Source organism: Amblyomma americanum, chromosome 10, assembly GCF_052857255.1.
Source record: "Amblyomma americanum isolate KBUSLIRL-KWMA chromosome 10, ASM5285725v1, whole genome shotgun sequence".
Classification (NCBI taxonomy): Eukaryota; Metazoa; Arthropoda; class Arachnida; order Ixodida; family Ixodidae; genus Amblyomma; species Amblyomma americanum.
The window spans coordinates 22146632-22174427 of record NC_135506.1 but is presented as its reverse complement, the minus strand read 5'-3'; the positions used below and the strand labels follow the sequence as shown (position 1 = coordinate 22174427).

The 27796-nt window shown below is 48.0% G+C and overlaps 1 protein-coding gene, 1 long non-coding RNA gene and 6 other non-coding genes across 12 annotated transcripts in view; 7 read left to right on the top strand and 1 right to left on the bottom strand.

Moving 5' to 3' along the window:
- The window catches only part of LOC144107589 (N-acyl-phosphatidylethanolamine-hydrolyzing phospholipase D-like), a 51781-nt gene that overhangs the window by 16408 nt on the left and 7577 nt on the right, over positions 1-27796 (bottom strand). The window contains exon 1 of one of the 5 annotated variants that reach the window (XM_077640674.1): positions 4580-4755. The exons of 1 other annotated variant lie outside the window; for it this stretch is intronic. In XM_077640674.1, coding sequence (XP_077496800.1) covers positions 4580-4690 — 111 coding nt within the window. In that variant the 5' untranslated portion in view covers positions 4691-4755. Of the gene's footprint in view, positions 1-3546; positions 3788-3851; positions 4398-4466; positions 4490-4579; positions 4756-27796 lie in introns of those variants that run through there. 3 more of the 5 variants (XM_077640678.1, XM_077640677.1, XM_077640675.1) reach the window with 3 other exon arrangements.
- On the top strand, positions 11029-11100 carry TRNAE-UUC (transfer RNA glutamic acid (anticodon UUC)). Its single transcript has one exon. It is a non-coding gene; the product is annotated as a tRNA-Glu (tRNA).
- TRNAQ-CUG (transfer RNA glutamine (anticodon CUG)) lies at positions 11110-11181 on the top strand. The gene has a single exon. It is a non-coding gene; the product is annotated as a tRNA-Gln (tRNA).
- On the top strand, positions 17371-17442 carry TRNAE-UUC (transfer RNA glutamic acid (anticodon UUC)). The gene has a single exon. It is a non-coding gene; the product is annotated as a tRNA-Glu (tRNA).
- Positions 17452-17524, top strand: TRNAQ-CUG (transfer RNA glutamine (anticodon CUG)). The gene has a single exon. It is a non-coding gene; the product is annotated as a tRNA-Gln (tRNA).
- Positions 22796-22867, top strand: TRNAE-CUC (transfer RNA glutamic acid (anticodon CUC)). The gene has a single exon. It is a non-coding gene; the product is annotated as a tRNA-Glu (tRNA).
- TRNAQ-CUG (transfer RNA glutamine (anticodon CUG)) lies at positions 22877-22949 on the top strand. Its single transcript has one exon. It is a non-coding gene; the product is annotated as a tRNA-Gln (tRNA).
- Positions 23823-27794, top strand: LOC144107590 (uncharacterized). Its single transcript, XR_013309314.1, has 2 exons — positions 23823-24534; positions 27627-27794. It is a non-coding gene; the product is annotated as an uncharacterized LOC144107590 (long non-coding RNA).

Sequence of the window (27796 nt, the reverse complement as noted above, 5' to 3'; positions counted from 1 at the left end):
CTTCTCCATCCTGCCTCTCAAGTGTGTACCGAATAAGACTCCACTCTTGTTACATAAGGGACGCTGTAACTTTTTAGGGTGAGACTTCCAAGTTTGCTTTGTTACTTTATTTGCTCTGTGCTTTTTATTTAAATATCTGTCAAATATTAATTTTAGTATATTTCATGCTGTGCATTGTTCAAAGGTGTATCTGTTTGATGCATCAAAAACTTAAAAGAAGTGGACAGCTTTATAAATATGTACATGAGAGGGGTGATCAATTGCATTAAAAAGTTTGTGCATGCTCTGCTTCAATTCTGGTAATCACGCTCATAAGCTGGGGTCAGTCATTGAACAACTTCTGTTGGGACATGATTGGGTTCGGTGACTCAAACGAAAAGCTCGACTGACAACGAAGGCAACTAGCACAGCCACACTGTGCTTTGCATAGATAGCGTCCAAGAACTGAAATCTGATATGAGCTCAAACAATTCAAGATAAGAGGGGGGCACTGCCCCTTCAGGAGAAATGTTTGGGGGGTGTCCGTTTTCCTTGCCTTCCCTGTTTCGGAGTCCTTGTGCGACACTCAACATGAGTGGCATATCTGAATAACTTCACTGCCACACATTTGCAAATGAGAAACTTTAGTTCGGCAGCACTATTAGGCGCATTTTCAGATTTTGGGCATAGGTATATGCATCCCTGAAGCCTGCATATAGCAGGCAGCCCACCCGCCCACCGAGTTGCAGGCAGCCTGCCAGGTGTGTACACCTGGCAGCCCTTCACATGGGTGAAGGGTACATCTCGGTGAAGGCGTTCAATGTAAATGCCTTTAGGTCAAAAGCCTTTGTGGTAAAGGTCTTTAGGGCAAATGCCTTCATGGTAAATGCCTTTTGGGTAAAGGCTGTTATACCAAAGGCCTTTATGGTAAAGGTCTTTAGGTCAAATGTCTTTAGCACGTAAGGACCTTAAGTGCCCTCTGTAACTAGTGCTACAGCATGATATTGTGCACTTAGCTATGCTAAACCACCTGTTAATTTTTCTAATCATCACCCACCACAGTGGCCTTGTGGTTATGGTGCTCAGCTACTGACCCTAAAGATGCGGGTTTGATCCCGGCCGCGGCAGTCGAATTTCGATAGAGGCGAAATTCTAGAGGCCTGTGCACTATGCAATGTCAGTGCACGTTAAAGAACCCCAGGTGGCCGAAATTTCTGGAGCCCTCCACTACGGCGTCGCTCATAGCCTAAGTCGCTTTGGGATGTTAAACCCCCATAAACCAAACCAATTTTTCTCATCACATTCATTGTTTCGCAGCATCTCTTCCTTTTAGCATGGCTTCATGATGTGAAATGTATGGCCACTGCAAGTAAATAAAACCTGTGTGTGTCTGTTGGCTATTAGATAAAATTCACTACGTTTTGCCTTTTGTTAAAGCGAGGATATGACAACATTGTTTCCACTGAAATGTGTCCTGTGTGTCACAACTAAATGAGAATAAGTTTCCGTCGCTGGTGCAGCTGTGCTACAGTGAAGGCCACTGAATGGAAAGTCAACGTTCGTCACACTACATTTCTGAGAATTAAAGAGGTGATAAGTTGGTGAAGATACATAATTCGCTTTTGTCATGGGTTATGCTAACTGGTAAAGAAATGGGCAAGCCTGCTAGCACCAAATTCCACATAACCAGAGCAAACTGAGGTGTTATTGGTACGAGAAGGCAGTTTGATGGGTGTAAAAAGTAGGTGTATAACCGAGGCAAACAGAGGTATTACTATTTAAAACTGACAATTCTCCACAGCCTTGAAATTTGTGTCTGCAGCTGGCAAGCATAAAAACTTCATATCTTCTTGCATTTGGAAGAGTTAACTGCTGGGCTAGTTGGTGATCATACATACTAAAAAGATTTTTTGCGCCAAAACAACACACGTGTATGCACAGAGGTTTTGGAGGTCTATATATGTCGAGTGCTTTCACCCTCATTAAACAGTTCAAGTGAGCGCCCGTGGTGTCGTCTTTCCTGTGTGTGTTGTTTTGGCGCAAAAAAACTTCTTGCATCTGTCCACAAAAACAACCTGTCTTTGTGAAACTGTGTCGTCCAGCCTCGCTTCGGTTTCTGCTTTAGCTAGCCAAAAACACATTCAGCATAGTTCAGCAGATCGTGGCTGCTTGTGACAACAGTGGCTCTGCTGAGCTGTTGACACGGAAAGATCACTGCCACATAACGATGAACAAAAAAGTAGCATATGGTGGCTGGAAGCGCACCGCACTGATTGGAAAACAACTAGTCCGCCCACAGAACTTCAAACTGAGCAGTGCTGACGTCAAGCCGTGGTCAGCAGCACATAGCCTCTCCGTGACGCACACCGAGCGGGCTCTCGCTGGCCCGCACCGAGAGACGGCTAAAGCTGCTTTGCAAGTTTCTAAAATGATCAGCTGTTGAAACTGGTTTGCATGCCAGTGACTCTGTGGCAAAAACAACTGTAACTGCTTACCATTCGTGCTTTTGACAGATAAATGGGCAGAATGTATGAAACTAAATGGGGCTGTGTTTGCGAATGTTCTCGATGCAGCTCACACGAGATGTCATTTACATGCATAACTATGTGGAATAAGACTGCCTAAATATATCGATCCGAGTCAAAAAAGACCGAGTGGTCTAGCTGTTGAAAACAGTTAAAACATATCCTGTTGGTTCTTGTCTGTTCCCATTAGTTCTCATTGTAATAAGGGAGTTATTACTCGCAAGCATCCAGCTATACAGCTTCCACAGAAGATTGCTAGTTAAAGAAAAATTTGTCCTGGTTCGGGTTCTAACCCGGGACCACTGGTTCACCGGAGAAGTCTCTCCTCCAGCTGGGCTAACTGGGACGGCTAGCACGTATGGTAGGGAGGGAGCGAAATGATCAATAACTCAAAGTGGGAACAGTGCTGGTCCAACGTATAGGGGAATCCCCCAATGTGGAGTAGATTTGTGATAAGGAAGTAATCACAAACCTTATTACAAATCTACTCCACCTAGCCGAATTCCCCTAAACATTGGACAAACAAGGTTCTAATTGTGCTTTCTACCCTTCCAATCGGTCTTTCCTGACTGGGCTCAGATGTGCTGACAGCACCCATATTTATAGCACAAAAACTCGCGCACACTGATTCTTTAAACACTGTGTTGATAACAATTAAGGGCCACAGTTCCCGTGAGGTCACGTAAAACATGTCAAATTGTACATGCAGTTTATTCACTTTTGGTATATGCACATGCACTTCACTCCTCGAGTACTTTATTTTTTTTTAGAAATTTTGATGGCAGTATTGTGTGGCAACACAATACAAATTCATCATTCAACCGACGCTGTCGCAGCAGCCCCAATTCCACAAAACCCAAACTCACACGTATGCATGACACGTGCATTACCCACGCCTGTGCCTGACCTGTGAAAATTGATACGCTCATGCAGGCATGCACAAATCTCGGCAGACACGTCTACAACGGGCTATAAGTATACGTGACTGTCCAATCGCCGCATATATACCGTTGCCACAACACCGTCATTGAGCGCATCTTACCTGTCGCCACGGTGCCTGTCGCACAGCGACGACAACGCAACGACGCTGAGATAAGCTTATCGCTAACGCCGACAAAATATGACTCATCGCGGGCGTGAACCGTTATGCCAAAGCGTGTTTCGGAGCAGTGGAAAATATCAATAATGCCCACAGCGTCGCATACAGATCGGCTTAAGCGGCCGGCAAAGTAAGCAAAAAAAATGTCGCGATCGCGTCTTTGAAGGCGCTGCCGCAAGCTACGCAGCCAGCGGGCGGACGGCGATCGAAGCCGTGTCGACGCAGACGACACATCACATCCCGCTTACCTCATCCGGATCACGGCGCAATAAAACAAGCACCCTTCTCTCCCCTTCTCGATTCCAACGAAGGACGATTGCGGGTCCCTCGCCAGCTGGTGGCTAGGAGCGACGACGAGGAAATTGGGGGTTGCGTAAAAACAGCTATAGCCGCTCGTCGTCGCCGCCCTGCCCACAGCGTGCGCTGTTTACCCAAGCTTCAGCCTACAACGGACCCGGGGTCTCGACTCGTGTCGCTGGTTCGCCTGCTCTCGGCGACCCTTCCCCGCGTCCCACTCGCACCCCGTTTTGCTCGCGTTTTTTTGGTTTCGAAACTGACGGCCTGCGGCTCGGCGCGAGCCCGCTTTGTATAACGTGGGCGTGCGGCAGCGAGCTTCGAACGCGCTGCTTCTAGCCTGAAATTTGAACTGCCCTGTCGCGGCGCAGGCACGCAAGAATGAACACGACAGTCCGCTTTACTTGCGCGGGCACGCGAACGTAGGGCGCATTGAGGTGAAGCGAACCGAACAGGGGGAGCCGCGCGTCGCAACAAACTCGCTCAGAGCGCCGTCGCAGCAGCAACGGTGCACGACGATGAGCTGTACAGCAGCACGTTCGGCGGCGGACGCTTTGGGCGGCTTTCACCTGAGACGGCAAAGCAGCTGTCAGGCGTGTCGCTTGGGCGGCGTGGGCACGCAGTTTCGGTTACGATATCCGATCGAGGAGCAGCAGTACGTGACGCCGCGGCCCGCACGAACCTCGGAGAAGACGGCGACATTCTTGGGAGCAGCGGGGACAGGGGCAGCACAGGAGATAGCGGTGGCGGCAGGGCCCAACGCGGCCCGGCAGATGCGCACCGCTTTTAGCATCGACGGCTATGTTTAGGGCAGGGGGGACTCGCGGTCCGTACCCAGCGCAGCGCACGGAGAACCGGGATCTGAAAAAAGCGCGGGTCGGTGGCGCCATCTCGACGAAATGCTTAGAAGCTTCGGCTATAGGCCGCTTTCGCGCGCCTTTTATGATTTGTTCTCGTCTCCGTAGCTGCGGCTGTGTAGCACATGGCTCCTAAGGTGACATCAGGGTACAGTAGACAGCGATTACGTCAGCAGTAAGAAAACCGCGTTTCGGTCTCGTCCTGGATTGTGTCAATTCATGTACGGGAAGAATGCTGAAGGATTTTTGTTTGTAAAATCTTTGCTTATCCCCGCGTATTTAACGAACGCAGGTGGGTTACAGAAACACACTTGCGGCGACCTGTGTAGAGCAGTGTAATGGTGTTCTTACTTTTTGTGCATCGATTGTACAGCGTTCTTTTTTCAGCTGTCAGCGTGAATAGAACATGCATGCTATATATATATCTCTTCTGCCATATTTAAGTTCACTATTCATTTCTTTAATCACGTGAATATAGAACAAACGGTGTTGCACCGCGAGCATTAAGAAGAGCCAGCTCGTCCTTACGTCCGGTAAATTTTTTAGGCATCTGACGAACGACGCTCGCGACAGCGCTCTGTCAAAGTATAGCGTTCTAGTGAATGGAAACCAGCTATGGTGCTAAAAAAAGACGTGAATGCGAATAAAAATGTCATCGCCGGTTAATAAAAAAAAAGTTGTTGGCAACATAGGTCAACGGTCCGCGCAACACCCTCTAAATACTTTCTTCAGGCCTCTCCAGGCCCTCCTTTCCACACGCGCTACGTCACGCCAAGTGTCCGGTCAGGCTGCTCACCAAGCGCGGCTCCGCTCCGCTCGGTTGTCTCCCTCGATGTGCTCGCGCTTGCCCGGGCAAGCACAGACACGAACGCAGTCTTGCAGTGAGCGTCTAGCTGCTGCTTGAGTCTTTCAGCCTGGCGTTGGGTGCATTTCCGTTCGCTCCTCGCACGGCTGTGTCTGTTTCGTGTGGCCGTTTCTTGTGTGGCGTGCGTACCTGTGCTAGCGCACGAATGGGAAACTGATTGCCTGCCGTGTAGCGAGTGCAACTTCGTGAAACATGGGCCGGTGCTGTGTTCCCGGGTGCCGCGGGAACTACCAGAATGGTCCCAAAGTACGTGTTTATTGCTTCCCAAGAGACGAAGTACGAAGAAAAGCCTGGTTGCGAGCCATTCCACGGAAGGATTTCACACCTACAGAGCATTCGAGGGTAAGACTCTGAAATATTGCTTAATAGGCGCTGGTAATTATCTTAGTTGTGAGCTGTCGCTCCCGGAAAGGCATGCTGTCTTTGTAGGCAATGATATCACTTCTTACACTTATGTATGAATTGTCCAGGAAGCATTTAGTTCTGTGGATGTGCATAAGGCTTGTGTAAAAGCTGTGTAAATATGTAAAAGCTGTTCACTATTCAGACTCTTTTTACTTAGTGTTTTAGGCAATGGAGAGTCATGGCGAATGGCCTTGCTTCATTTTCTCGTGCAGGTGTGTGAACTGCACTTCCACGCAGGCGACTTCATTACGACGTTGTCACACCAAGATGAACTGACAGGGAAAATAATAGAGGTGAAGCGTGACAGGCTACAGTTGAAGATTGATGCTGCGCCTTCTGTTTTTCCAAACTGCCCAAAATACTTGTCCTCAACGCCTGGACGGAGTGAATCGCCAGAGACGAAAAAAGCAAGAAGGGAAAACGCTGCTTTGCAGGAGGCTATGAGGAAGTCACTTCAGTCTAATGAGCTTGAACAGAAAAGAAACAAAGTTTCATCTTACGAGGAGTTCAAATCTAAGTTGCCTGGAATCTGCAACACGAAATTCTGGACCGTTTCTGTCGATGAGCAGTGCGTTAGGTTCCTTCTCATCGAGAATGATCCTTCACCTAATGTGAAATGCGCCTTGGTAGTTCTCCCTGATCTGTCACTTTCTGTTTTCTTGAATGGAGTGAAGCTTCTGTCGCTTCCTTCAGGCAGGATTCTGCCAGCTCAAGTATGCGACACCTCCAGCCTGTCCTTGCTGCTAGAAGAACTCGAGATAGGCTTGCATAATATACCTGAGGTGACGAAAGAGTCGAAACATACTAAAGTATTGCAGTTTGTCGGTTCACTGCTTGCAGACCTCATTGAGGACAGTGATACGACGAAAGAACAGTCTTCTTTGCTGAAATTTCTGGTTGAGCAGATAGAGCTTCTCCTCGCGAAACAGCATGTGTATAGCGCAGAGCTGCTGGTATTCGCCAGTATTTTGAATTCAATTTCTCCTCACGCATATCACTTCACAAGAGCTGCATCAAGAATCATTCTGCCCCATCCTTCCACACTGCGCCGTGTTTGCTCAAATTACAAAGCTGACCCTCTTGTGGAGCAAAATCAACCGCACTGTCTCTCCTACATCCGAGAACGAGTCAAATCAATGAAAGACCACGAGAAGACAGTGACCCTGATGATCGATGAGATCCACATAAAACCATACTTCGACTACAAAGGGGGCACAATAGTAGGATCGTCGGTTCATTCAACGGAACCAGCAACAACAGCCCATGTGTTCATGGTACAATCACTCCTTTCTGCAAACAAGGACGTCATTCACATATTACCTGTGAGCAAACTGAGCGCAGAAATTTTGCACGAGCATGCTAAGAACATAATCATTAATGTTGAGAAAATGGGGCTCAAAATTATCGCTGTGATAACGGACAACAATGCTCTGAACCGCAAGATGATGTCGTTATTTGCTACAAGTCCTCAGGTGAGCATTGTCTATCCCCATCCAGCCGATAACGCTCGCCCTCTTTTCTACGTGGTCGATCCTGTGCATCTCTTGAAGTGCATTAGGAACAATTGGATTAACCAGAAAAACCCTGGAACATGCCTCTATTTCCCTGAAATGGACTTGAGTGGAGCAATGCCCGAAGGGCCTCCTCGTATGAAAGCTGCTTCTTTCGCAGCTGTGCGGCAGCTTTATTCTTCAGAGAAGACGTCGCTTGTGAAGGCTGCTTACAGACTGAACGCAAAAGCCGTGAATCCAACCTCAATGGAGCGGCAAAATGTAAAGCTCGCTCTCGACGTCATTAATCAGTTTGTTTCAAATGCCCTCAGGACACATGGTTCCGCGTTCAAGATTCCTCAAGCTGAGTCGACTGCTCTTTTCATTGACGTTATCCTCACATGGTGGCAAATAGTCAATGTTAAGACCCCTTGCAAAGGCCAGAGGCTAAGGGACAGCATGCAAGACCCTGTAAGGTCTGTTGATGACACACAGTTAGCTTTCCTGAGCGGCGTTGTGGACTGGTTGGACGCTTGGGCAAGAATAAACATCACCAGTGGCTCGCTGACGAAAGAGACTCACAGTGCTTTGCGACTGACATGCTATTCTCTGGTAGAACTCTCGCGCTACTGCTTAGAAGAACTTCACTTCAAGTACGTACTGCTGGGCAAATTTCAGACGGATGCGCTAGAAGACCGGTTCGGCCGTTACCGCCAGCTGGCAGGATCACAGTACCACATTTCCGTGCGTCAGCTCTACGAATGTGAGAAGAAGCTTCGTCTTCAAAAACTTTTGACATTTCCACGCGAGGAAACAGAGTTTGAAGACGTAAGTGAGGATCTTGTCCCATGCAACTTTTCTGTGGCTGTCAGCGACGACGATATTACACACGCCCACTCTGACATGGATGCTATTGTCTACATTGCAGGATACGCTGCTCATGCTGCTTTAAAGAAGCTTTCATGTTCTGCTTGCTTCAGCACATTGGTGATTGAAAATCGAGAGATCGAAGCGGAAAATACTGCCATGATAGCTAACCTGTCGAGAGGAGGGCTGAAGTTTCCCCAGCCATGCACAGTTCACATGGTACTGATGACTAAACTAGTTGCAGAGAAGTTGTCTTTTGGAGCAACCGCGGAAGATTTTCTCTCCTGTAGAAATCAACGTGGTGTCGTGATTTCACAGACGATTTCCCTCCTGGACGAACACGACATTGAGACATGTGAAAATGGCCACACTGCACAAACTCTCCTGCGCTTGGTAGTACGCGTTGCAACCAACGTTGTTCTAAACAACTTTTGCAAACTAAGAAATGATGCCATACAAGACAATGCGCAGCAGAAGGCCGCAGCCCGGAAAGCAGCAACGCTTAAGAAGAAGTAAGTTTTATTCCCAAGCAATAAAAATGCTTTGCGCACACTTCATTGCTGGTGTCTCGTCGTTTTTTATTGTAAGGGTCAGATTAGCTGTACAAATACTCAACAGCGCAACATTATTGTGAGTGTCATTATTGCTGTGTGTGAAAGCTTTAAGCAAAACACAATACAGAATAAAACTAACACAATGCGCAGTAGACGGTGTTTTTTTTTTCAATGTTCACGAACTTCTACTTTAACAACTAGATATACGCATGTGCGGTCTGTGCGGATGGATTTTACCGCACGGCAGACATCATGTACGTGATAGAACCTAATAATTAGATGATTAATTGAAATTAACTAATCAATTTTTTATTATAATGACCAATAATGCGAAATTGGCGGCCGTATGCTAAATTGTTTATTATAAAAAACTGTATTAGCAGCTCGAACTTTCTTGACAATAAGGTGTTCTGCAATAAAAAAAATATATAAAGCAGATAAAATGATAGCCTAAGGCGCGCACAAACTAGCGAATTTCTTTTCTGCAGCAACGACAAAAATGAAAATGAAGGAATCACTTATAAGGCAGCTACGTACGGCAGTACCCGAATAGTGCAGACGGGCGCGGCGCGCTGAAATCGCGGAGCGCGGGGCCTGCACGGTCCCTTGGCGTGACGTCACGCGGCCGGTGGAGAGGCCTTAGCATTGAGAGGGTGTTGGTCCGCGGCGTTCTGTATAACTCCGCTAGAGTGTACTAGAATGTTTTACATTCTAGTACACTCTAACTCCGCTGACCAATCGCAAAAGTAAGTGAAAATAGCTTTTTGTTTGGCAATATCAAACAATCCAAAGGCATCACAACTCGACCTTATAATGTCGTCCGGCGGCTAAAGCAGCTTGGTGAGAATTTTTTTGTCGTGAAGGAGTTCTGTGTGGCGGTCCTGAATGCGGGCGGAGCTTCACTGCAGACTTAATTTGTAGCCGTAATTAATGAGCTATAGTGGATATAACTAAAAAAACAGCAGTTGGTAACTATTGGCCATGATCCGCTTCGTCCTGTATTACTCCGTGGCCAATCACAACAATAAACGAAATCAGCTTTTTAATGTTTTATTAGCAAATCAGAAGTGTGAAATTCTAGAGCATATATTTATATAATTTTGTCTTGTACCTGATTAGCTTCTGCTTGGGTAACTAGAAAATTTATAACAACAGACTTTGTCGTGGAGGAAAGCTGTGTGCCGGTCGTGAATATGGGTGAAGCTTCACCGCAGACTTAAGTCGTATCCAACTGTAGAATATGGTAGAAGATAGCATATGCATATATTCTAGTCAACTACATCAGCTGATGAAAAAGAATGCTGTACAGTCGGTGCACACACACTCTGAAAAAAAAAAAAATCAGCCTTTCGAATTGGACGGGAAACATTCCAGCTGCAGCGACATCAGCTCTCAGCTGGACAATTGAATTTCCGGCTGGATAATTGAACCGAAAACCCTGTACAGTTGTGTGTGTACAAGTGTGTGTTTTGCTTTCAGACCTCAAATTTTCACTCCCAGATAGCTCCACCGCTTCCACTTTCAGATGGAAATGCATCTGGGGAAGTGCTTTTCCAGCTAGAATAGTGCATCCATTTTAGTATTTTTTTTTTTGCAAAACGTGAATTGACGCAAGCGACAGGCATTGACGTCACGTGCATAAACAGCGACTAGGGATGCACGCGTGCGCTACATACGCACTGGAAGTCAGTGCATCGAATGGAAGATATATTCGCATAAAGCGCCAGATTCAAACATTTTGCGTGTTCATGTCGCAAGTCTGCACCTCATTTTACTCCTCTGAAGGTAAGGAAAGTTTTTTTCGTAAAATAATATATACTCTCTTTTACACCCATACCCCCTCCCCGCGTGTCCCATTCTCAAAGCCACAACATGGTTGCGATTTTTTTTTTTTGCTTCGAATACTCTGTAGCATAATACTGAGACACATGGCTTTACAGTGGATAAGAGCTAGTTCACCCAATTCGCACGTGGTCCGTTCTTATGAGCGTCGTGCAGTTCGGTAACAGTATCATTCGTTTAAGAGGCGAGGATTCCACGCGAACAGTGAATGGCAGCGGTCGTTTCAACCGGCGCGTTCCCCATCTCCCGTCTCCGGCGTGGTCTAGTGGCTAGGATATCTGGCTTTCACCCAGAAGGCCCGGGTTCGATTCCCGGCGTCGGAAATTGCGTGAGGTCTCATGGTGTAATGGTTAGCACTCTGGACTCTGAATCCAGCGATCCGAGTTCAAATCTCGGTGAGACCTTCACTTTTTGCGGTTTTTAAATCTACCTCCCGAACAGGAGCTTCTCTGCTATGCACCGACGCCTGGGCGCTGTCGTGCGATTATCCGCGAGCCTATACGTTCAGTGCCTTCTTTTGTCACAAACGTGACCCTTCAGCCACTTCAAATTTCTGCTAATTGAGCGAGGACTGCGTTTGGTTCCGGACAACAAAATTCCTCACTATCGATCCATTGCGGTGCTGGAGGGATTCCATATCCGTTCCAACCAATTTTTATGCGGTTTTCAACGTAACAACACTATACAGTGATCATCGCAGACATGCGAATTCAGAGGAAACTTAATTGTAAAAAAAAAATCTCGGAATGGATCAGCATATTTTTCCTTGGCGGAGTTCCAGACGTGCACTGAAAACCACCCCGCTTAATTCGTACTCAGCCGTTGCTCGCAGCAGCCTTAGCCTTCAATCCAGTGCTAACACGTAGAAAAGCATTCGTAATTAGGAGGAGCAAGACATACATTCACAGACTTCAGATATCCAGATCAAGTGTCCCCACCCGCTCGCGTAAGCCTTTCTTGGCTCATGAGTGGCGTAGCTGGAAGTTGCAGACAGAAGTCTGCGGACTGAAGTTGTCCGCACGAACTGTAAATCATAAGTTGTGTGGTAAATAAAGCAAGAATGTAAAAGTTTATTAGGCAACATATATGTAATGAAATAAAAAAGGAAATTTAAAAAATGAAAGTAAAAAGTGAAAATAAGTAAAGATAAAAAGAACTAAAAACAAAATAGAATTAAAAAGCAAAAAAAAAAACTTGCAGAATATCATAAAAAAGGAAAATGAGAGAAAAAGAGGACAGGGAAAGGCTTTTGCATTTCCACTCTAAGCAGACTAGTGCAATCCTGTAATTTTTAACTGGGACGGGATATTTGTTAAGTATGCTCAGAAAATCAATATTCTTCCGGGAATATGTAAACGAAAAAAAAGACCCAGAAAAAAGCCCTTAGTGTTCTATAACACTAATTTTGTTGTTTTCTTTTTAGGGAAAGGAAATGGCGCAGTATCTGTCTCACATATCGGCGGACATCTGAACCGCGCCATAAGGAAAGGGATAAAGGAGAGAGTGAAAGAAAAAAGGAAGAGGTGCCGTAGTGGAGGGTTCCGGAATAATTTCGACCACCTTGGGATCTTTAACGTGCACTGACATCGCACAGCACACGGGTGCCTTAGCGTTTCACCTCCATCGAAACGCAGCCGCCACGGTCGGCTTCGAACACGGGATCTCCGGATCAGTAGCCGATTTAAAATATAAAAATTCAAAAATGCAATTGATGGTTTGGGAGAGAGGGAGGGTTTATTGACGGGAAAGGCAGAGAGGTTGGTCTGAACAATAAATATCTGTCCTGCTACTCTGCACTGGGGAACGGGAAGAGGAGAAAAGAGGGTCCTGATGGGAGGAGGCAGATGAAAAAATACACAAAAAACAAGGCATACTTTCTAACATCACAAACGCGAGGCAAGGCCCGTGTCTCTTAAAAAGCGCGAGAGCGCTCGCGTTGCCTGTACAGTTCTCGAACTATCTGGCCAAGCGCCGAGGATTAAATCCTCCGAGAGGGGCCTTGTGTCTAGACTTCAAAGCAGATGCGAGCATGAGTCTCTGGAATTGTCTTATATGATGCATTCGAAAGACGTGCTAGACTTACGATATGTGTACGAGAGACCATAATGTCTAATTTCTGCGGGTGTTCAGAAGAGGAGGAGAACGCATACTTAGCTAACGCAAAACGAAGGGAAAGAAAGCGAAGCAAAAAGTATAGGTAGGCAGGCAAACATGGGGCTCAGAGCTGGCAAGGACGGACATTAGAATAATGTTATAAAGATGTTACGCACAGAAACATTTTATTAATGTCGAAGTTAGCGAATAACATTACACCTTTTTGCATACTGGGTACGTATACCGGGTTACCGGATGCCTCCTGCGCATGCGCAATGGCCCCGCCTGGTCCCACCCATATCACTGCGCGTGCGCAGGAGGTAGCAGGAAGCGTCCAGTAAATCGCTATACGTCTCCACTAATACGTCCCTAAAACTAAAACTGCGTAAGTGCGCAGCCCGCCGCGGTGGCTCAGTGGTAAAGGCGCTCGGCTACTGATCCGGAGTTCCCGGGCTCGAACCCGACCGCGGAGGCTGCGTTTTTATGGAGGCAAAACGCTAAGACGCCCGTGTGCTGTGCGATGTCAGTGCACGTTAAAGATAACCAGGTGGTCGAAATTATTCCGGAGCCCTCCACTACGGCACCTCCTCCTTCCTTTCTTCTTTCACTCCCTCCTTTATTCCTTCCCTTATGGCGCGGTTCAGGTGTCCAACGATATGTGAGACAGATACTGCGCCATTTCCTTTCCCCCAAAACCAATTATTATTATTATTATTATTAAGTACGCACCCGCCGCAGTGGCTAGGGCGCTCGGCTACTGATCCGGAGTTCCCGGGTTGGAACCCGACCGCGGAGGCTGCGTTTTTATGGAGGAAAAACGCTAAGGCGCCCGTGTGCTGTGCGATGTAAGTGCACGTTAAAGATACCCAGGTGGTCGAAATTATTCCGGAGCCCTCCACTACAGCACATCTTTCATCCTTTCTTCTTTCCCTCCCACCTTTATCCCTTCCCTTACGGCGCGGTTCAGGTGTCCAACGATATATGAGACAGATACTGCGCCATTTCCTTTCCCCAAAAACTAATTTAAAAAAAGTACGCACCCCACCGCGGTGGCTCAGTGGTTAGGACGCTCGGCTACTGATCCGGAGTTCCCGGGCTCGAGCCCGACCGCGGAGGCTGCGTTTTCTGGAGGCAAAACGCTAAGGCGCCCGTGTGCTGTGCGATGTCAGCGCACGTTAAAGATCCCCACGGGGTCGAAATTATTCCGGAGCCCTCCACTACGGCACCTCTTTCTTCTTTCACTCCCTCTTTTATCATTTCTCTTACGGCGCGGTTCAGGTGTCCAACGATATATGAGACAGATACTGCGCCATTTTCTTTCCTCCAAACCAATTATTATTTTTAAGTACGCGGATGTGAAACGCTAAAGCGCCCGTGTGCTGTGCGATGTCAGCGCACGTTGAAGATCCGCAGGTGCTCGAAATTATTCTGGAGTCCTCCACTATGGCACCTCTTTCTTCTTTCACTCCCTCCTTTATCCCTTCCCTTACGGCGTGGTTCAGGTGTCCGCCGAGATGTGAGACAGATACTGCGCCATTTCGTTTCCCTAAAAACCAATTTTCATTTTCATCGCTCGTTGCCATAGCAACTGTGACGCCAAGCGGCAAAAATTTTGCCCGGGACAGCCACGAAATTTGACGTAGGCCGACTTCGACCAATGTCGCTGTCCAGCCACAATTGGGCGTGCCCAACATGATGCCCACCTCCAAATTTGGCTCGGGCCAACCCCAAATTTGGCCTTGACTGACTTGGACCAAAATCTTTGTCGTCACAACTGGGCGTGTTGGACATGATGCCCACCTCCAAATTTGGCCCTGGCCACCGCAAAAATTTGACCTTGGCCGACTTGAACCAAAATCGTTTTCCAACCACAGCCATGGGCGTGCCCGACATATGATGCCCACCTCCGAATTTGGCCCGGGCCACAGCAGAAATTTGGCCTTCGCCGACTTGGACCAAAATTGCTGTCCAGCCACAACTGGGCGTGCCCGTCATGATGCCCACCTCCAAATTTGGGCCGGGCCGCCGCAGGAATTTGTCCTTGGCCGATTACGTCTAAAACCGATGTCTAACCATAATTTACCGTGAACCACAGGATGGCGACCTCCAAATTTGACCCTGATTATTTCCAAAAATTTGGTCTCGGCCACCTCCGAAAATGTTTTTCACAGCTTAGAGATTTGCGCCATCTCGTTGGTATGGCGTCGCATAATTGTGGGCCACTATTTACGTCACCGCGCTTTCGCGCGTCAAACATAGGTTTAAGCTGAATTAAACCCTGGCTAATTAATATACACCTTTTCTTACCCTCGCTGCAGACCGTTTCACGGAAACTACGCGCATGAAGTGCGACTTATATTAAATTTGTTCTTATTTTAATTTTGTCATTTTCTATTTTTATTTTTGTCTTTTAAAATTTTTATTTTCATTCATTTTTATGTTCTTTATTTTCATTTTTTATTTTGATGACGTCATCAGTTTTACAGCTATAGTGACACTTTTCTGCGGACATCCCCGCTGGCGAGTCATGAGCCTATAAAGGCTTTCGTCTTAAAATTGGTTTTTGGGGAAAGGAAATGGCGAACTATGTCTCGCATCATGGCGGGCACCTTAACCGCGCCGTGAGGGAAGGGATAAAGGAGGGGATAAAGAGAAGAAAGGAAAAAGATGCCGCAGTGGAGGGCTCCGGAATAATTTCGACCACCTGGGGATCTTTAACGTGCACTGACATCTCACAGCACACGGGCGCCTTAGTGTTTCGCCTCCATCGAAACGCGGCCGCCGCGGTCGGGTTCGAACCCGGGTACTCCAGATCAGTAGCCGAGCGCCTAACCACCTCGGCGGGTGAAATCTGCTCAGTTGGTTTCGATGACTCTTGGTTTCCTTCATTTGCACGTCGATCATATCGTGCCCCTCATTCCTCTACCGTTGCCTGCTCATAGCTTAGCGAGGGCCTCTGCTCTGAAGGTGGTGGTGGTGAAAACTTTAATGGACACAGAGGAGTTTAGGACACGCAGGTCCTTGGCCCCCGCGCGGCCCCACTGCACTCAAACCTTCATGTCCCGGAGGCTCATGACGCTGGCGGCCCGGCCTGTGGCGATGGCTTGCTTAGCCGGGTCCTCGGAGGGCAGTGAGGTCTCCCAAGCCTCCCAAGTGGTAACGTGCTCCAGGTCCCGCGGGGGAGGATCCGCCGGGCAGAGGAAAAGGATATGATCGTAAGTGGCTTTGGGGTGGTAGCAGAGGGTACCGGAGGGGTTTGTGTGGACTTGGTGATAGCGCGAGCGTATATAAGGGGAGCGTAAGGTGCGTGTTTGGAGCCGCCTCCAAAGTGTCTGGTGAGAATTGTCGAGGAAGGGATGGGGTGAGGGGTAGAGCCGACGCTCAGCTTTGCAGGCCTGCGTCTGTTCACCGAATGAATGCATGCGCTACCGTGAGAACCCCATATCGGAGGCCGCCGGTGCCCGGTTGAGAGAACCTCGGGCTAAAGCTTTGGCAGCCTCGTTTCCGGGATTCCCGGAATGGGCAGGCACCCATATGAGCTCCATGTGGCGGGGCGGGTGTGCGGCGAGGGAGATCAGTATGCGAAAGGCAGGGACGTGAACTCTCCCTTAAGCAAGATTTAGTATGGCAGTTTTAGAGTCTGACAGTATATACCGGGCCTCCGTGCGCGTGATGGCTAGGGCAATGGCGGCCTCTTCAGCCTCCTCCGAAGTGGCAGTGGGGGATATGTGAAGGGTGGCAATCGGTTGCAGGGAGGGGTTCGTGATGGCTACAACCGCGTCCTCACCTGCGCATGCGCCATCCATCCACACGGCATCCGGCTCCGTGCCATAGTGTTTGTAGAGCGCCCGTGCGCGAGCTCGGCTTCTCTACGCTTGCCTTCTCTTGGAATCCACTCCGTAACCCTCAAGGACTACACTTTATGTACTACACTATATATAGACTACACTATATATAGTTACGTATTTATATGCAGGAGAAACAGCTCATGATAACACTGTGAAGTCAAGGACGCGAAGCCGTTTGCGCTACATGAGTACGTTCCTCATTCTGCGCTATGTTTAATTTTTACTGCGCTGAGAATATGTACTCATTATATTCTTCCTTATTTCTCTTCTCTGCCATCATCAACTTTATCTCCCCTTCTTTTATTTCCTCGTCCGTTACAGCTCCTTGCCACGTTTGCGCCTTAGGCGCTGCAGTATATTTTTTTTAATTCTTAAAAAGCGAAGAAAATAACGAGCAGCTGGTTTTCCCTCAGTTCCCTCCCAACTCGTGAATGGCTTTGTAATTCTGCTTATTTTTTTTTCTTGAAAATATGAAAAATTTTGTATGTGACACCACATCTTTTTCTGTCCATGAATATTGGCGTTGGGTGTTTGGCACATATGCTGTTTTAAATAACCGCATGTCAGAGCTTAGCTGAAGCCTAGCAGTAAACTTGGCCCGCTGTTGCTTACTCTGTTACTAGAAGGTGTGCTAGAATAGCAGTCCATGTCTCCGGCGTGGTCTAGTGGCTAGGATACCTGGCTTTCACCCAGGAGGCCCGGGTTCGATTCCCGGCGTCGGAACATGTATGTGGTCTCATGGTGTAATTGGTCAGCACTCTGGACTCTGAATCCAGCGATCCGAGTTCGAGTCTCGGTGAGACCTTGTTTTTGCTGACACGAAGGACTTTTGGCAGGCGCCGCAACTTTAACCCCCTGACAACGCAGCCACTGTTTTTTTTTTGAGCGCGCGAGTTTGAAGCCTATATATATATATATATATATATATATATATATATATATATATATATATATATATATGTCGGCCAGTAGGCCGGAGGAAGCATTTAACGGGCGCTGACATCGCCCACCAAAACTTGAAAATTGGTTGAAAATTGGAACCTACTTAACCAAGGGGTGGCCCTACGTCTGAGCAGACGAAGCCATACGCTAGCCTACAGTGGGAAATGCATGGTCTTTCGACCTGCAGCTACTTGTGAGTTCCAAGTTGAGTGCCTCAAAGGTCACAACAACGGTATACTACACACTCCAGGGATACCACTGTATCCTATGAGCTACTTCAACTGGTACTGAATGGACAGCTAACTGTGCTTGCAAGCCGGAAATACTGATCTATTTCGGTTAAAACTAAATTTCAAAAATGAATTCGGCGTACTGATCCGGAGTACCCGGGTTCGCACCCGACCGTGGCGGCCGTGTTTCGGTGGATGCGAAATGCAAAGACGCCCGTGTGCTGTGCGATTTCAGTGCACGTTAAAGATCCCCAGGTGGTCGAAATTATTCCGAAGCCCTCCACTACGGCACCTCGCTCTTCCTTTCTCCTTTCACTCCCTCCTTTATCCCTTCCCTTACAGCGCGGTTCAGGTGTCCAACGATATATGAGACAGATACTGCGCCATTTCCTTCCCCCCCCAAACCAATTATTATTATTATTTGACGTTGACAACTTTGCAAGGGACGTTCATTTTCACGGAAGGAAAGGCGCAAACCGGTTCCGTGGCTCAGTGGAGACCTCAACCTGGCTTCCATATACGTGGTTTGGTGTTCAACTGCAGAAGCCTGCTTTGATTGCGTTCCGGATACTGGATGGGCAGCGCGCCCTCTCTACCACCCTGGGAGGTGGCATGCAGCGCTAATGCATTCTGGCCACATCTCGCTCTCTCACCACCGCCACATATGTACCAAAGCACGAATGAGGCGTCCGCATATCCAGGGAGCCAGTTATGCGCCTTTCATGAAAGCCATCGCCGTCTATAACATTGTCAACGCCAATGAACATGAACGCCGACATCTTTCGCTTTGTATATCCTGGATTAGCTGAGCTAATCTACATTAATTTTTTAAGGCGGAAGCCTTTCATGGCTCATGAGCGGCGTGGACGGAGGTTGTAGACGGAAGTTGTCCGCACGAGCTGTCAGTCATAAGTTGTGTGGTAAATAAAACAAAAATGTAAGAGTTCATTAAGCAATAGTTCATAGGCAACATATATGTAATGGAATAAACCAGAAATAAAAATAAGAACGAAATAATAAATAAATATAAAGTATAAGGAAAATAGGAATAAAAACAAAAGAAAATGAAAATTACAGAATATAACAGAAATGAAAAATTAAGGGAGAAAGAGGACAGGAGAAGGCTTCCGCATTTGCGCTCTTAAGCAGATTTAAGTGCAATCCCGTAATCTTGGCTATGTCGATGTTTGCTGGGCAGAGAAGGAGAGATTTATAGCTTAGAAAACTGAATTAAGATTACATTTTTTTCCCGCCATTTGAGTCAAACTTGTGACGTCAAGAGTGAATTGCAGTTTAGCCCATCCTCAGAGATCCGCCACAAAAGAAAGTCCTGGCGAAAATGGCCAGAGGTGAGGATCCTGTATTGCAAATTTTTTTCATTTTTTTCTAGCTTATAAAAGCTCCATTTTCAATGTATGTAGCTTTTTGTCACAAGAACGCGGTACTCTCTAGATATAGGCCAATTTCATTTTATGCTTATTGTCCCTGTAACAAAGTTATGTTAAATGTAAGTGCGATGCTAGTCGGATACAACTCAAGAACGAAGAGGCTTTTTCCCCGTCAAAGGGCCCTCTTCCAGCCAATGGGGTCGGTTGATTCTCATGATCCTGCTAGCGTGACAATTCAGGTAGCGGCGCGACAATGTAGGGAGGGGATTATCGGCTTTCATCTGCCACTCCCTGCCTCGTCATCCTCGGCTACTGATCCGGAGTTCGACCCGACGCGGTGTAGTAGTAGTAGTAGAAAATATTTATTGCAAAAAGGAGGATAGACAGGCGAAAATACAGATTTTGGGTGGAATCCTTATTTCAGGACCAAAATGTCCACCGCAGTTGCTCTTGCTTGGGATATCAGCTTTCGCTGCGTCGCCAAGTCAGAGCTGAGCAGGGCAGACTCCCACTGTTCCTCGGAGTGATGTTTATCTAGTTCGGGGGGCTTGGGACCAGAGCAGCCCCATGTTACATGATATGTTGTTGGAATTCCGCCACACCAGGGGCAGATGCTGTCATATGTGTCGGGGAAGATGATGTGGTACTTGTGTAGGTTAGGGCAGGTGTTCGTCTGTAGTTGTCGCCATTCCCTCGCCTCTGCCGCCGTTAGCTTACGGTGTGGTGATACAGGCTCTAGTTATGAGCCGCCTGTCATAAGTTCTCCCATTCCTACCACTTCTGGGGAATGAGCGAGACAAAGCAGATGCCATCATCCGTACCGCCTACAAACATGCGTTAGGCCTCCCGATGTACACGACCAACTGCCACCTCGAGGACCTGGGACTGACCAACACAATAGAAGAAATTCGAGAAGCCGTCCTAGCATCCCAAAAGGAAAGCCTCCTCACCACCAAAGCTGGACGCGCAATCTTGGAAAGAGTGGGTTCCCCGGCTGGCATACGCGCCGTCCAGGACAACCGAGACCTACCCTCAACTCTGCGAACTCGCGTGTATGTAGCTCCACTCCCGAAGAACATGCACTCGGACTCACAAAAGGGACGACGAAAGGCGCGAGTGGACTATCTGCGCCGCACACATCGACAGGCACAAAATGCTGTATACGTCGACGCAGCCATGTACCCCTATTCAACAAACGCGGTGGCGGTCGTCTTGGACACCAATTTCAAGGAAATCGCCAGCGCCTCCCTACGAAACTGCTCTCCCACAGTAGCAGAAACTGCTGCAATTGCCCTCGCAATCCAGCACGGTGATGCTAAGGGAAATGAGTTAAAAATTATTACCGACTCCCAGTCCGCGTGTCGCCTCTTCCTCTCTGGCAGACTTCCACACTCCGTCGCTCCCATTCTGACTACCCCACAAGTTCAAAATTCCACATGCAAGCACAAAATCACTTGGACTAATGGGCACGAGGGGCTCGAGGGAAACGAGGCCGCGGACAGTCTAGCTCGAGGATATACTAACCGAGCGACTAACCTCCCCGACCTCACCCCTCTCCCCTCTACGTACGGCGAGCGCCTCCTCCTTCTCCGAACACAAAGACAAGTCTATCCCCCACCACACCGACGCGGTGGCTCAGTGGTTAGAGCGCTCGGCTACTGATCCGGAGTTCCCGGATTCGAACCCGAACCCGCCACGGTGGCTCAGTGGTTAGGGAGCTCGACTACTGATCCGGAGTTCCCGGGTTCGAACCCGTCCGCGGCGGCTGCGTTTTTATGGAGGAAAAACGTTAAGGCGCCCGTGTGCTGTGCGATGTCAGTGCACGTTAAAGATCCCCAGGTGGTCGAAATTATGCCGGAGCCCTCTACTACGGCACCTCTTTCTTCCTTTCTTCTTTCACTCCCTCCTTTATCTAACCTTACGGTGCGGTTCGAGTGTCCGCCGGTATATGAGACAGATACTGCGCCATTTCCTTTCCGCCAAAACCAATTATTATTATACGATTCGCCGCGGTGGCTCAGTGGTTAAGGTGCTCGTCTACTGAGCCGGGGTACCCGGCCTCGAACCCGACCACGGCGGCCGCATTTCGATGGAGGCGAAACGCGAAAGGCGCCCGTGTGCTGTGTGATGTGAGTGCACGAACACCAGGAGGTGGAATTTAATTCCGGAGCCCTCCACTACGGCACCTTCTTCTTCCATTCCCACCTTTATCCCTTTCCTTACGGCGCGGTTCGGGTGTCCACTGATATGTGAGAAAGATACTCCACCATTTCCTTTCCCCAAAAACCAATTTTCAATTTTGCACCATTCCGCGTTGGTATCTGAGACTGCGTGTCGCGATCGAAGTAGTTGAACGTCTGTCAAAACGTCACCTGTCATGGTGTTTCTGTTGATGTGCCCTTGGTGAACGGCACGTACATACGAGGGGAATTGGCCACACTGGAAGGAAACAAAGCCTGCTGTTACCGCGCAAAATTACCCTACCATAACAAAAGTAGTTGTAGGTGTTGCTGGCCTTGAAAAAGATGGCATATACCTACACTGGGGGCCAAGAGTCAAGTCATCGCAACCTGAACTCAGAATTAGGAAGAATAGGATCGGAGGGAAAAAAATGGATGGGGTTCAACGTGGCTTGAACCTTGTTGTACAAAGAAAGCTCTATTAAGCATGGTCTCCACTGTCACAAATCAAATGTCAAGCTAAAGGGTCAAGGACAGGTACCTAATGGTCAAAGTCATATGATCACGTGGTCATACTACGTAGCTTGGGCCATACCTTCCCGCTGTTAAGTTCAGCTTGGCTTTGTGAGGCACTGAAGGTCATTCTCGATGTGGTACCCATCGTCTCTGATGAAATGTCAAAGTCAAGGTCAGGTACCCAATGCTCGTGGTCATACCACCACGCAGAGAAGTTCGGTTTGACCTTGTGAGACATTGGAGGTCACTGTATCATCCAGATCGAAATCGGAAGTTGTACCCGATGAGTAGTTGTTGTTGTTAGCCTATCAAAAGATGGCACATACCCACACTGAGGGATCGGCCAAGAATCGGGTGGCTATTCACCTGAACGCAGTTAACAAAAAGGACAAGCACGTGGGAGCGCAACACCGGTGAATTTAAAAGAAAAAGGAGAGCGGCTTCTCGAGCTTCTTCTGGAAGCCCTCGTGTTCGTTTTTGTTCCTCTTCAGCCACATTCGCGCCCGAATGGCTGCCGTACCTTATCTGCTTTATTTAATTAACCGATAACAAAAACAAATAAGGGCTGCGTCTTCCTTACTGTATTTGCTCCAAGCTGATTGCTACCTTTGTTTTGTCTTCCTCTTTTGAACGCTGTTGCCCATGAAACCGTCTGCTTTTGCCGCGGATGAAAGCCTTTTGTAGGAGTGTTGTCTGTTAATTAGCTGAAGTGCGCACGGCTACCATAAATAACCGTATATCAGAGCTCCGACGAAATTCGGCATCAAGCTTGATGTGCTCTTGCCCAATGAATACAAGTTATTCCAAGGCCATGACCGTGTCCGGCGTGGTCTAGTGGCTAGGATACCTGGCTCTCACCCAGGAGGCCCGGGTTCGATTCCCGGCGTCGGAACACGTGTTTGGTCTCATGGTGTAATTGGTCAGCACTCTGGACTCTGAATCCAGCGATCCGAGTTCGAGTCTCGGTGAGACCTTGTTTTTCCTTCGCAACGGGGTGTTTTTTTTTTTCTCATGCCAGGAAAAGAGGGCCTACCGTGGACAAACTGTCCACAAGCATTTAGTGCAGCATTGGAGGCACCGTGACACCTATCGAAGAGTCCCTACGTATATAAGTTCTGGGAGTTTTTGTTGAAGATCTCAACTCTTTGCAGCCTTTATGCGCATCCCGTAGCTTTATCAAGAATAAGCCATTTACACGCACAGTAACGTGATGTGAGTCGGGGGTAGATCGATCCAATCGCACTGGCGGATATGGGACGCCTATAGTTATGTACTATCGCGAGCAAAAGTAACAGTCCTCCCCCCCCTCGCTTTCCAACTTCCAATCGCTGCCACTATATGTGGGGGCGCCACCTTACAAAGCACTTCTGGTGTCGAGACCGGCGTAGTGGGCTCTTCTCGACACCAGAAGTGCTTTGTCAGGTGGCGTCCCCAAGCAGAGTGGCATGGGTCGGAACTTGAAGGGGGGTCTCTTTTCCCACAACGACACCTTCTCGTTCGTTTCAAATCACGACGAAACGTTGACATTGACAGAGACCTCTGCAGGTGGAAGTCCAGGAACCCTCCATCTTCCTCGGTATTTCGGGAATTCAAAGAAATATATCTGAGAGGACAGTGCAACGCCCTCCTGTATATTGTCTTTAGAAGCCTTGGGAAGCTCCTTGTGGTTATACCGTGGCATATATTGTGAATACAATTCAATAATTTTTAATGTTAAGAATTAAACCGAGGAAAGGCAGCCATTCCTGAAGTAAGTGTGCCCGCAAACTGTATTGCATCAAACGAACACGCTCTCCCTTAAAGGCATAGCATTCCATCTTTCGATCGTTACTGTCCAACGCGCTTAATTCAGAAGCATTTTATCAGCGATTCTCCATTTCTCTTTAAAACTTCCTCTAAATAAAGAGGGGCAGACGGGTGTGTGAACCCAGGGATGTGCCCATCTCTTAGAAACATCGCTAGAGGAGTCTAAAAAGAGCATGGTCCTCTGCGCGATTAGCATCTGCCATTTATACATTTGCAGTTTGCGTTCACGTGGCAAAGGGTTGCGACGCAACAATCACAAGCCCAGTATTTTTTCGCTCTTCCCCACGCACCTGCTGGTTCGGAGCCGATGACACGCTGATGTCGTCCGTACCATTTTTGAAAACGCGAACACGCCCGAAAAGATGTTCTGCTGCACAACTTTTTAATTTCTGTTTGAAAGGTGTGCCACTTACTATTCGATGGGAGATGCGGCGCCTAGGGAGAAAGCAGGAAGGTTTTGGTTTCGTTTCGCGAAAAGAATAAGGTTTTTAAAGCGCGAGCTGAGAATTTAAGCTTATAAACCAATTGCCCTCTGTGGTCTTGGATACCAGATCAAGCTACAAACGGCAAGAGTGCAAGCTGTAAAGGTGCGTCCGTGAAATAGGTTTCTGTTCCACGTTTTACCCTTCACGGCGAGACGGCGAAAAATAATTCGGTCTGCAAGCAACTCTGGGCTCGGATCTGTCTGGGTCGTCGGCATGTTCTCTCGTGGGTTATATTTTCATGGAAATCCAACTTAATTGTTCAGTTGCGGTAAGTCTACACGATTATTTTTCATCCATTTGGTCTCTTTAACCACTCTAAGCAGAACTGTGTGTGCAGAACAGATTACGTGCGTAGCGACGAACTTCCAATACTCGTTTGTAAGCGGCGTTACAAGCAGCGCAAACCGCCACGTTCTCGACTAACGCCGCTTGTGTATGTGCCGCTATGTCTTTCCTACTGCGCAGAACGGCAGTCGGTGCGAAACCCGTGATGATAAGCCGCTCCTGGCAAGCTGTCTGCTGGCTTTTTCGTGTTTCAAGGTAGATGCGCGGCCAGGAATATCGCTTAGTCCGTGAATAACGGCCGGAATGGAACTCTGCGTTAGCGCCGTGTGAGCTCGATTTACTTGGCGCCTCCGGAAACGCACACTCACGTTCTGAGGTGGATTACTTTTATTTTTTAAATCTTTCTGTTATCGCCTATCCGGACGATGGATTACTTTTATTTTTTAAATCTTTCTGTTATCGCCTATCCGGACGATGGAGCGCTGTTCGTTGAGTGTTGTGCATTGCATGTTTCGTGCAGACGCTCGCTCGGTGCGCGTCGTGGACAGCGACATTTCACCGAAGATGTTTTGTAACGCTATATATAGACTGCAGCACGGGACATTTGTCAAAGTTGTAGTCAAGCTGCGCTGGAGGAGTGCTTGTTGTGTGATGGTTGAATAAAATTACAGGATTGCACTTATGTCTGATTAAGTGCGGCAATGCGAAAGCCTTTCCTCTTACCTTGAGACGTCATCGACTCATGACGTCTCACGACCCATGACGGCGTACGGCTTGTGTCGTCTCTGGTAGCGACGTCACGTCACATATTTATGACGTCGCCTACCTTGTCACGTCCTCGACTAATGACATCTCATGTGACGTCGCCGACTCGTGACGTCACATAATCAAGGCGTCACACCTTGTGACGTCACATTCAGTAACTTTGAGGCACTCGAACCCACGACCTTTTTGCTATCGCTATTATCATTACTATTATCAGCACTATAACATCATCATCGCTCTCATCGACTATCACTTGCTATCGTCATCATCACTATCACTACCCCTATCATATCGCTGACACAAGGTATCACTATCGCCATCAGAATTGCTGAACGGGGACTCCAGTAACGTCACAGGGGACCAACCTCCGGCGACACATTTCGCGGACACTTCCGGCTTCAACATAGCCTTGTAGCGGTAGTGATGGTTTGTATTAGCGAGGATAATAGTGACGACGATAGCAATAGTGATGGTTGCTGAGAGCGGCGATGATAGCGATAGCAAAAAGGTCGTGGGTTCGAGTCCTGAAAATGCAAGGATGTGACGTCATAGGTAGATGACGTCACATGAGACGTCATTAGCATTTGACGTCACCAGTATATGGCGTCACAAGTTGATGACGTCACAATGTAGGCGACTTCACGTCGCTACTATTGACGTCATGAGTCAATGACGTCACAGGGTAACAGAGGAAAGGGAAAGGCTTTCGCCTTTCCGCTCTTGAGCAGACTGAAGTGCAATCCTGTAATTTTTATGGCTGCGCCTGTTAATTGTTTCGTTGAAATAGTTCTTACTTTGAGCGCGTTCGTTGCTGTCCTTGATTTTTCTAGCAGCGTAAAGATACCCTTTATGCAAGTACGACCACTTTACTGCCCTGTTCGGGCTGCACTTGAAGGAAGAACGAAGTGCATTTGAGACGGTATTGACAATAATGCGCATGCTGTCTCAAGCTCACGTCTGCTTTTGAAACTGCGCAGCTTCAGCCACTAGGTGCTGTTTGAGTTTTTCACGACATAACCATGCACTGCCGCTTAGGTAGACTTCTATATCCCCCCGCACATATTTCTCTAACCAAAGCCCAAAAGGTTGCGTGGAGGCAACTCCAAACGAACACCTTCCCCAACCCCGCGACATATGCCCGCATATACCCTGGGATCTACACACTCTCCCTCCTGTCGACTGTGTGGCCAACATGCCACTCTATCCCACATACTCTGGGCTTGCCCTCAGGACTCCCCTCCGCGAGGTTTTCAGCTAATAATAATAATTGGTTTTTGGGGAAAGGAAATGGCGCAGTATCTGTCTCATATATCGTTGGACACCCGAACCGCGCCGTTAGGGAAGTGATAAAGGAGGGAGTGAAAAAAGAAAGGAAGAGGAGGTGCCCGTAGTGGAGGGCTCCGGAATAATTTCGACCACCTGGGAATCTTTAACGTGCACTGCCATCGCACAGCACACGGGCGCCTTAGCGTTTTTCCTCCATAAAAACGCAGCCGCCGCGGTCGGGTTCGAACCCGGGAACTCCGGATCAGTAGTCGAGCGCCCTAACCACTGAGCCACCGCGGCGGGTCAGGTTTTCAGCTCTCGAATCCGGACCAGTGGGAGGCCGCATTGCTCAGTTCCGACTCGGACACACAGATCCGGGTTGTGACAAGAGCCCTATAGAAGTCGCCGAACGCCATGGGCTCATGGCCACTTGATCGGGCTATAACCCCGCACCATGTGCTGCTTTTGTCGATGAAAATAATGTTTATCCTCCTCTGGATAATAAGCGCGGCATGGAAGCGCTGCAACCCGCTTGTTTCTAAGAGCGCGCGCTGATGTATGAGTACGCCGTCCCGTTTTTGTGCTTCAAGTTGTGAGCGCGAACTCCAGGGATTATGGGTCTTAATTACAATGTTCTATGAAAACCATTAAGAATTGGTCCTGCGTATTTACTGAAATGATGAAGCCTGCGCGATGGCTCAGTGGTTATCATGTTCGTCTGGTGACCTGAAAAATGGAAGTTCGATCCTGGCCTCTGCGGTCGCATTTTGATAGAGTCGAAATGCTCGAGGCCCGTGTACTATGCGATGTCAGTGCACGGTAAAAGACCACATGTGCACGAAATTATTCCGCAGCCTTTCACTACAGCATCCCTCGATAGCCTGAGTCACCTTGTGTCTTTGAACCCAATAAAACCAAACCAAAAGATCAAGGTTAAGAATAGGATAGCCAGGATATACCTTGCGTTGTAAAGCACGTGTGTAGTGATGGAGTGACAATTTTTGTCACCTCCTCTTATATTATTTTTTCCTTTGCGCTATACAGGTCAACATTCCCGGATGATTGACTGCAGACAACAGATCGCTAGAATGCTTCTGAGGAAACTTGTCGGACCGTTACTTTCAACATTTGTGTAATGTGGTGAATTCTTATGGTTCATGTATTGCATATTCCCAGCCTGGATAGCTTGGAAATAAACTAATTTTGGAAGTATA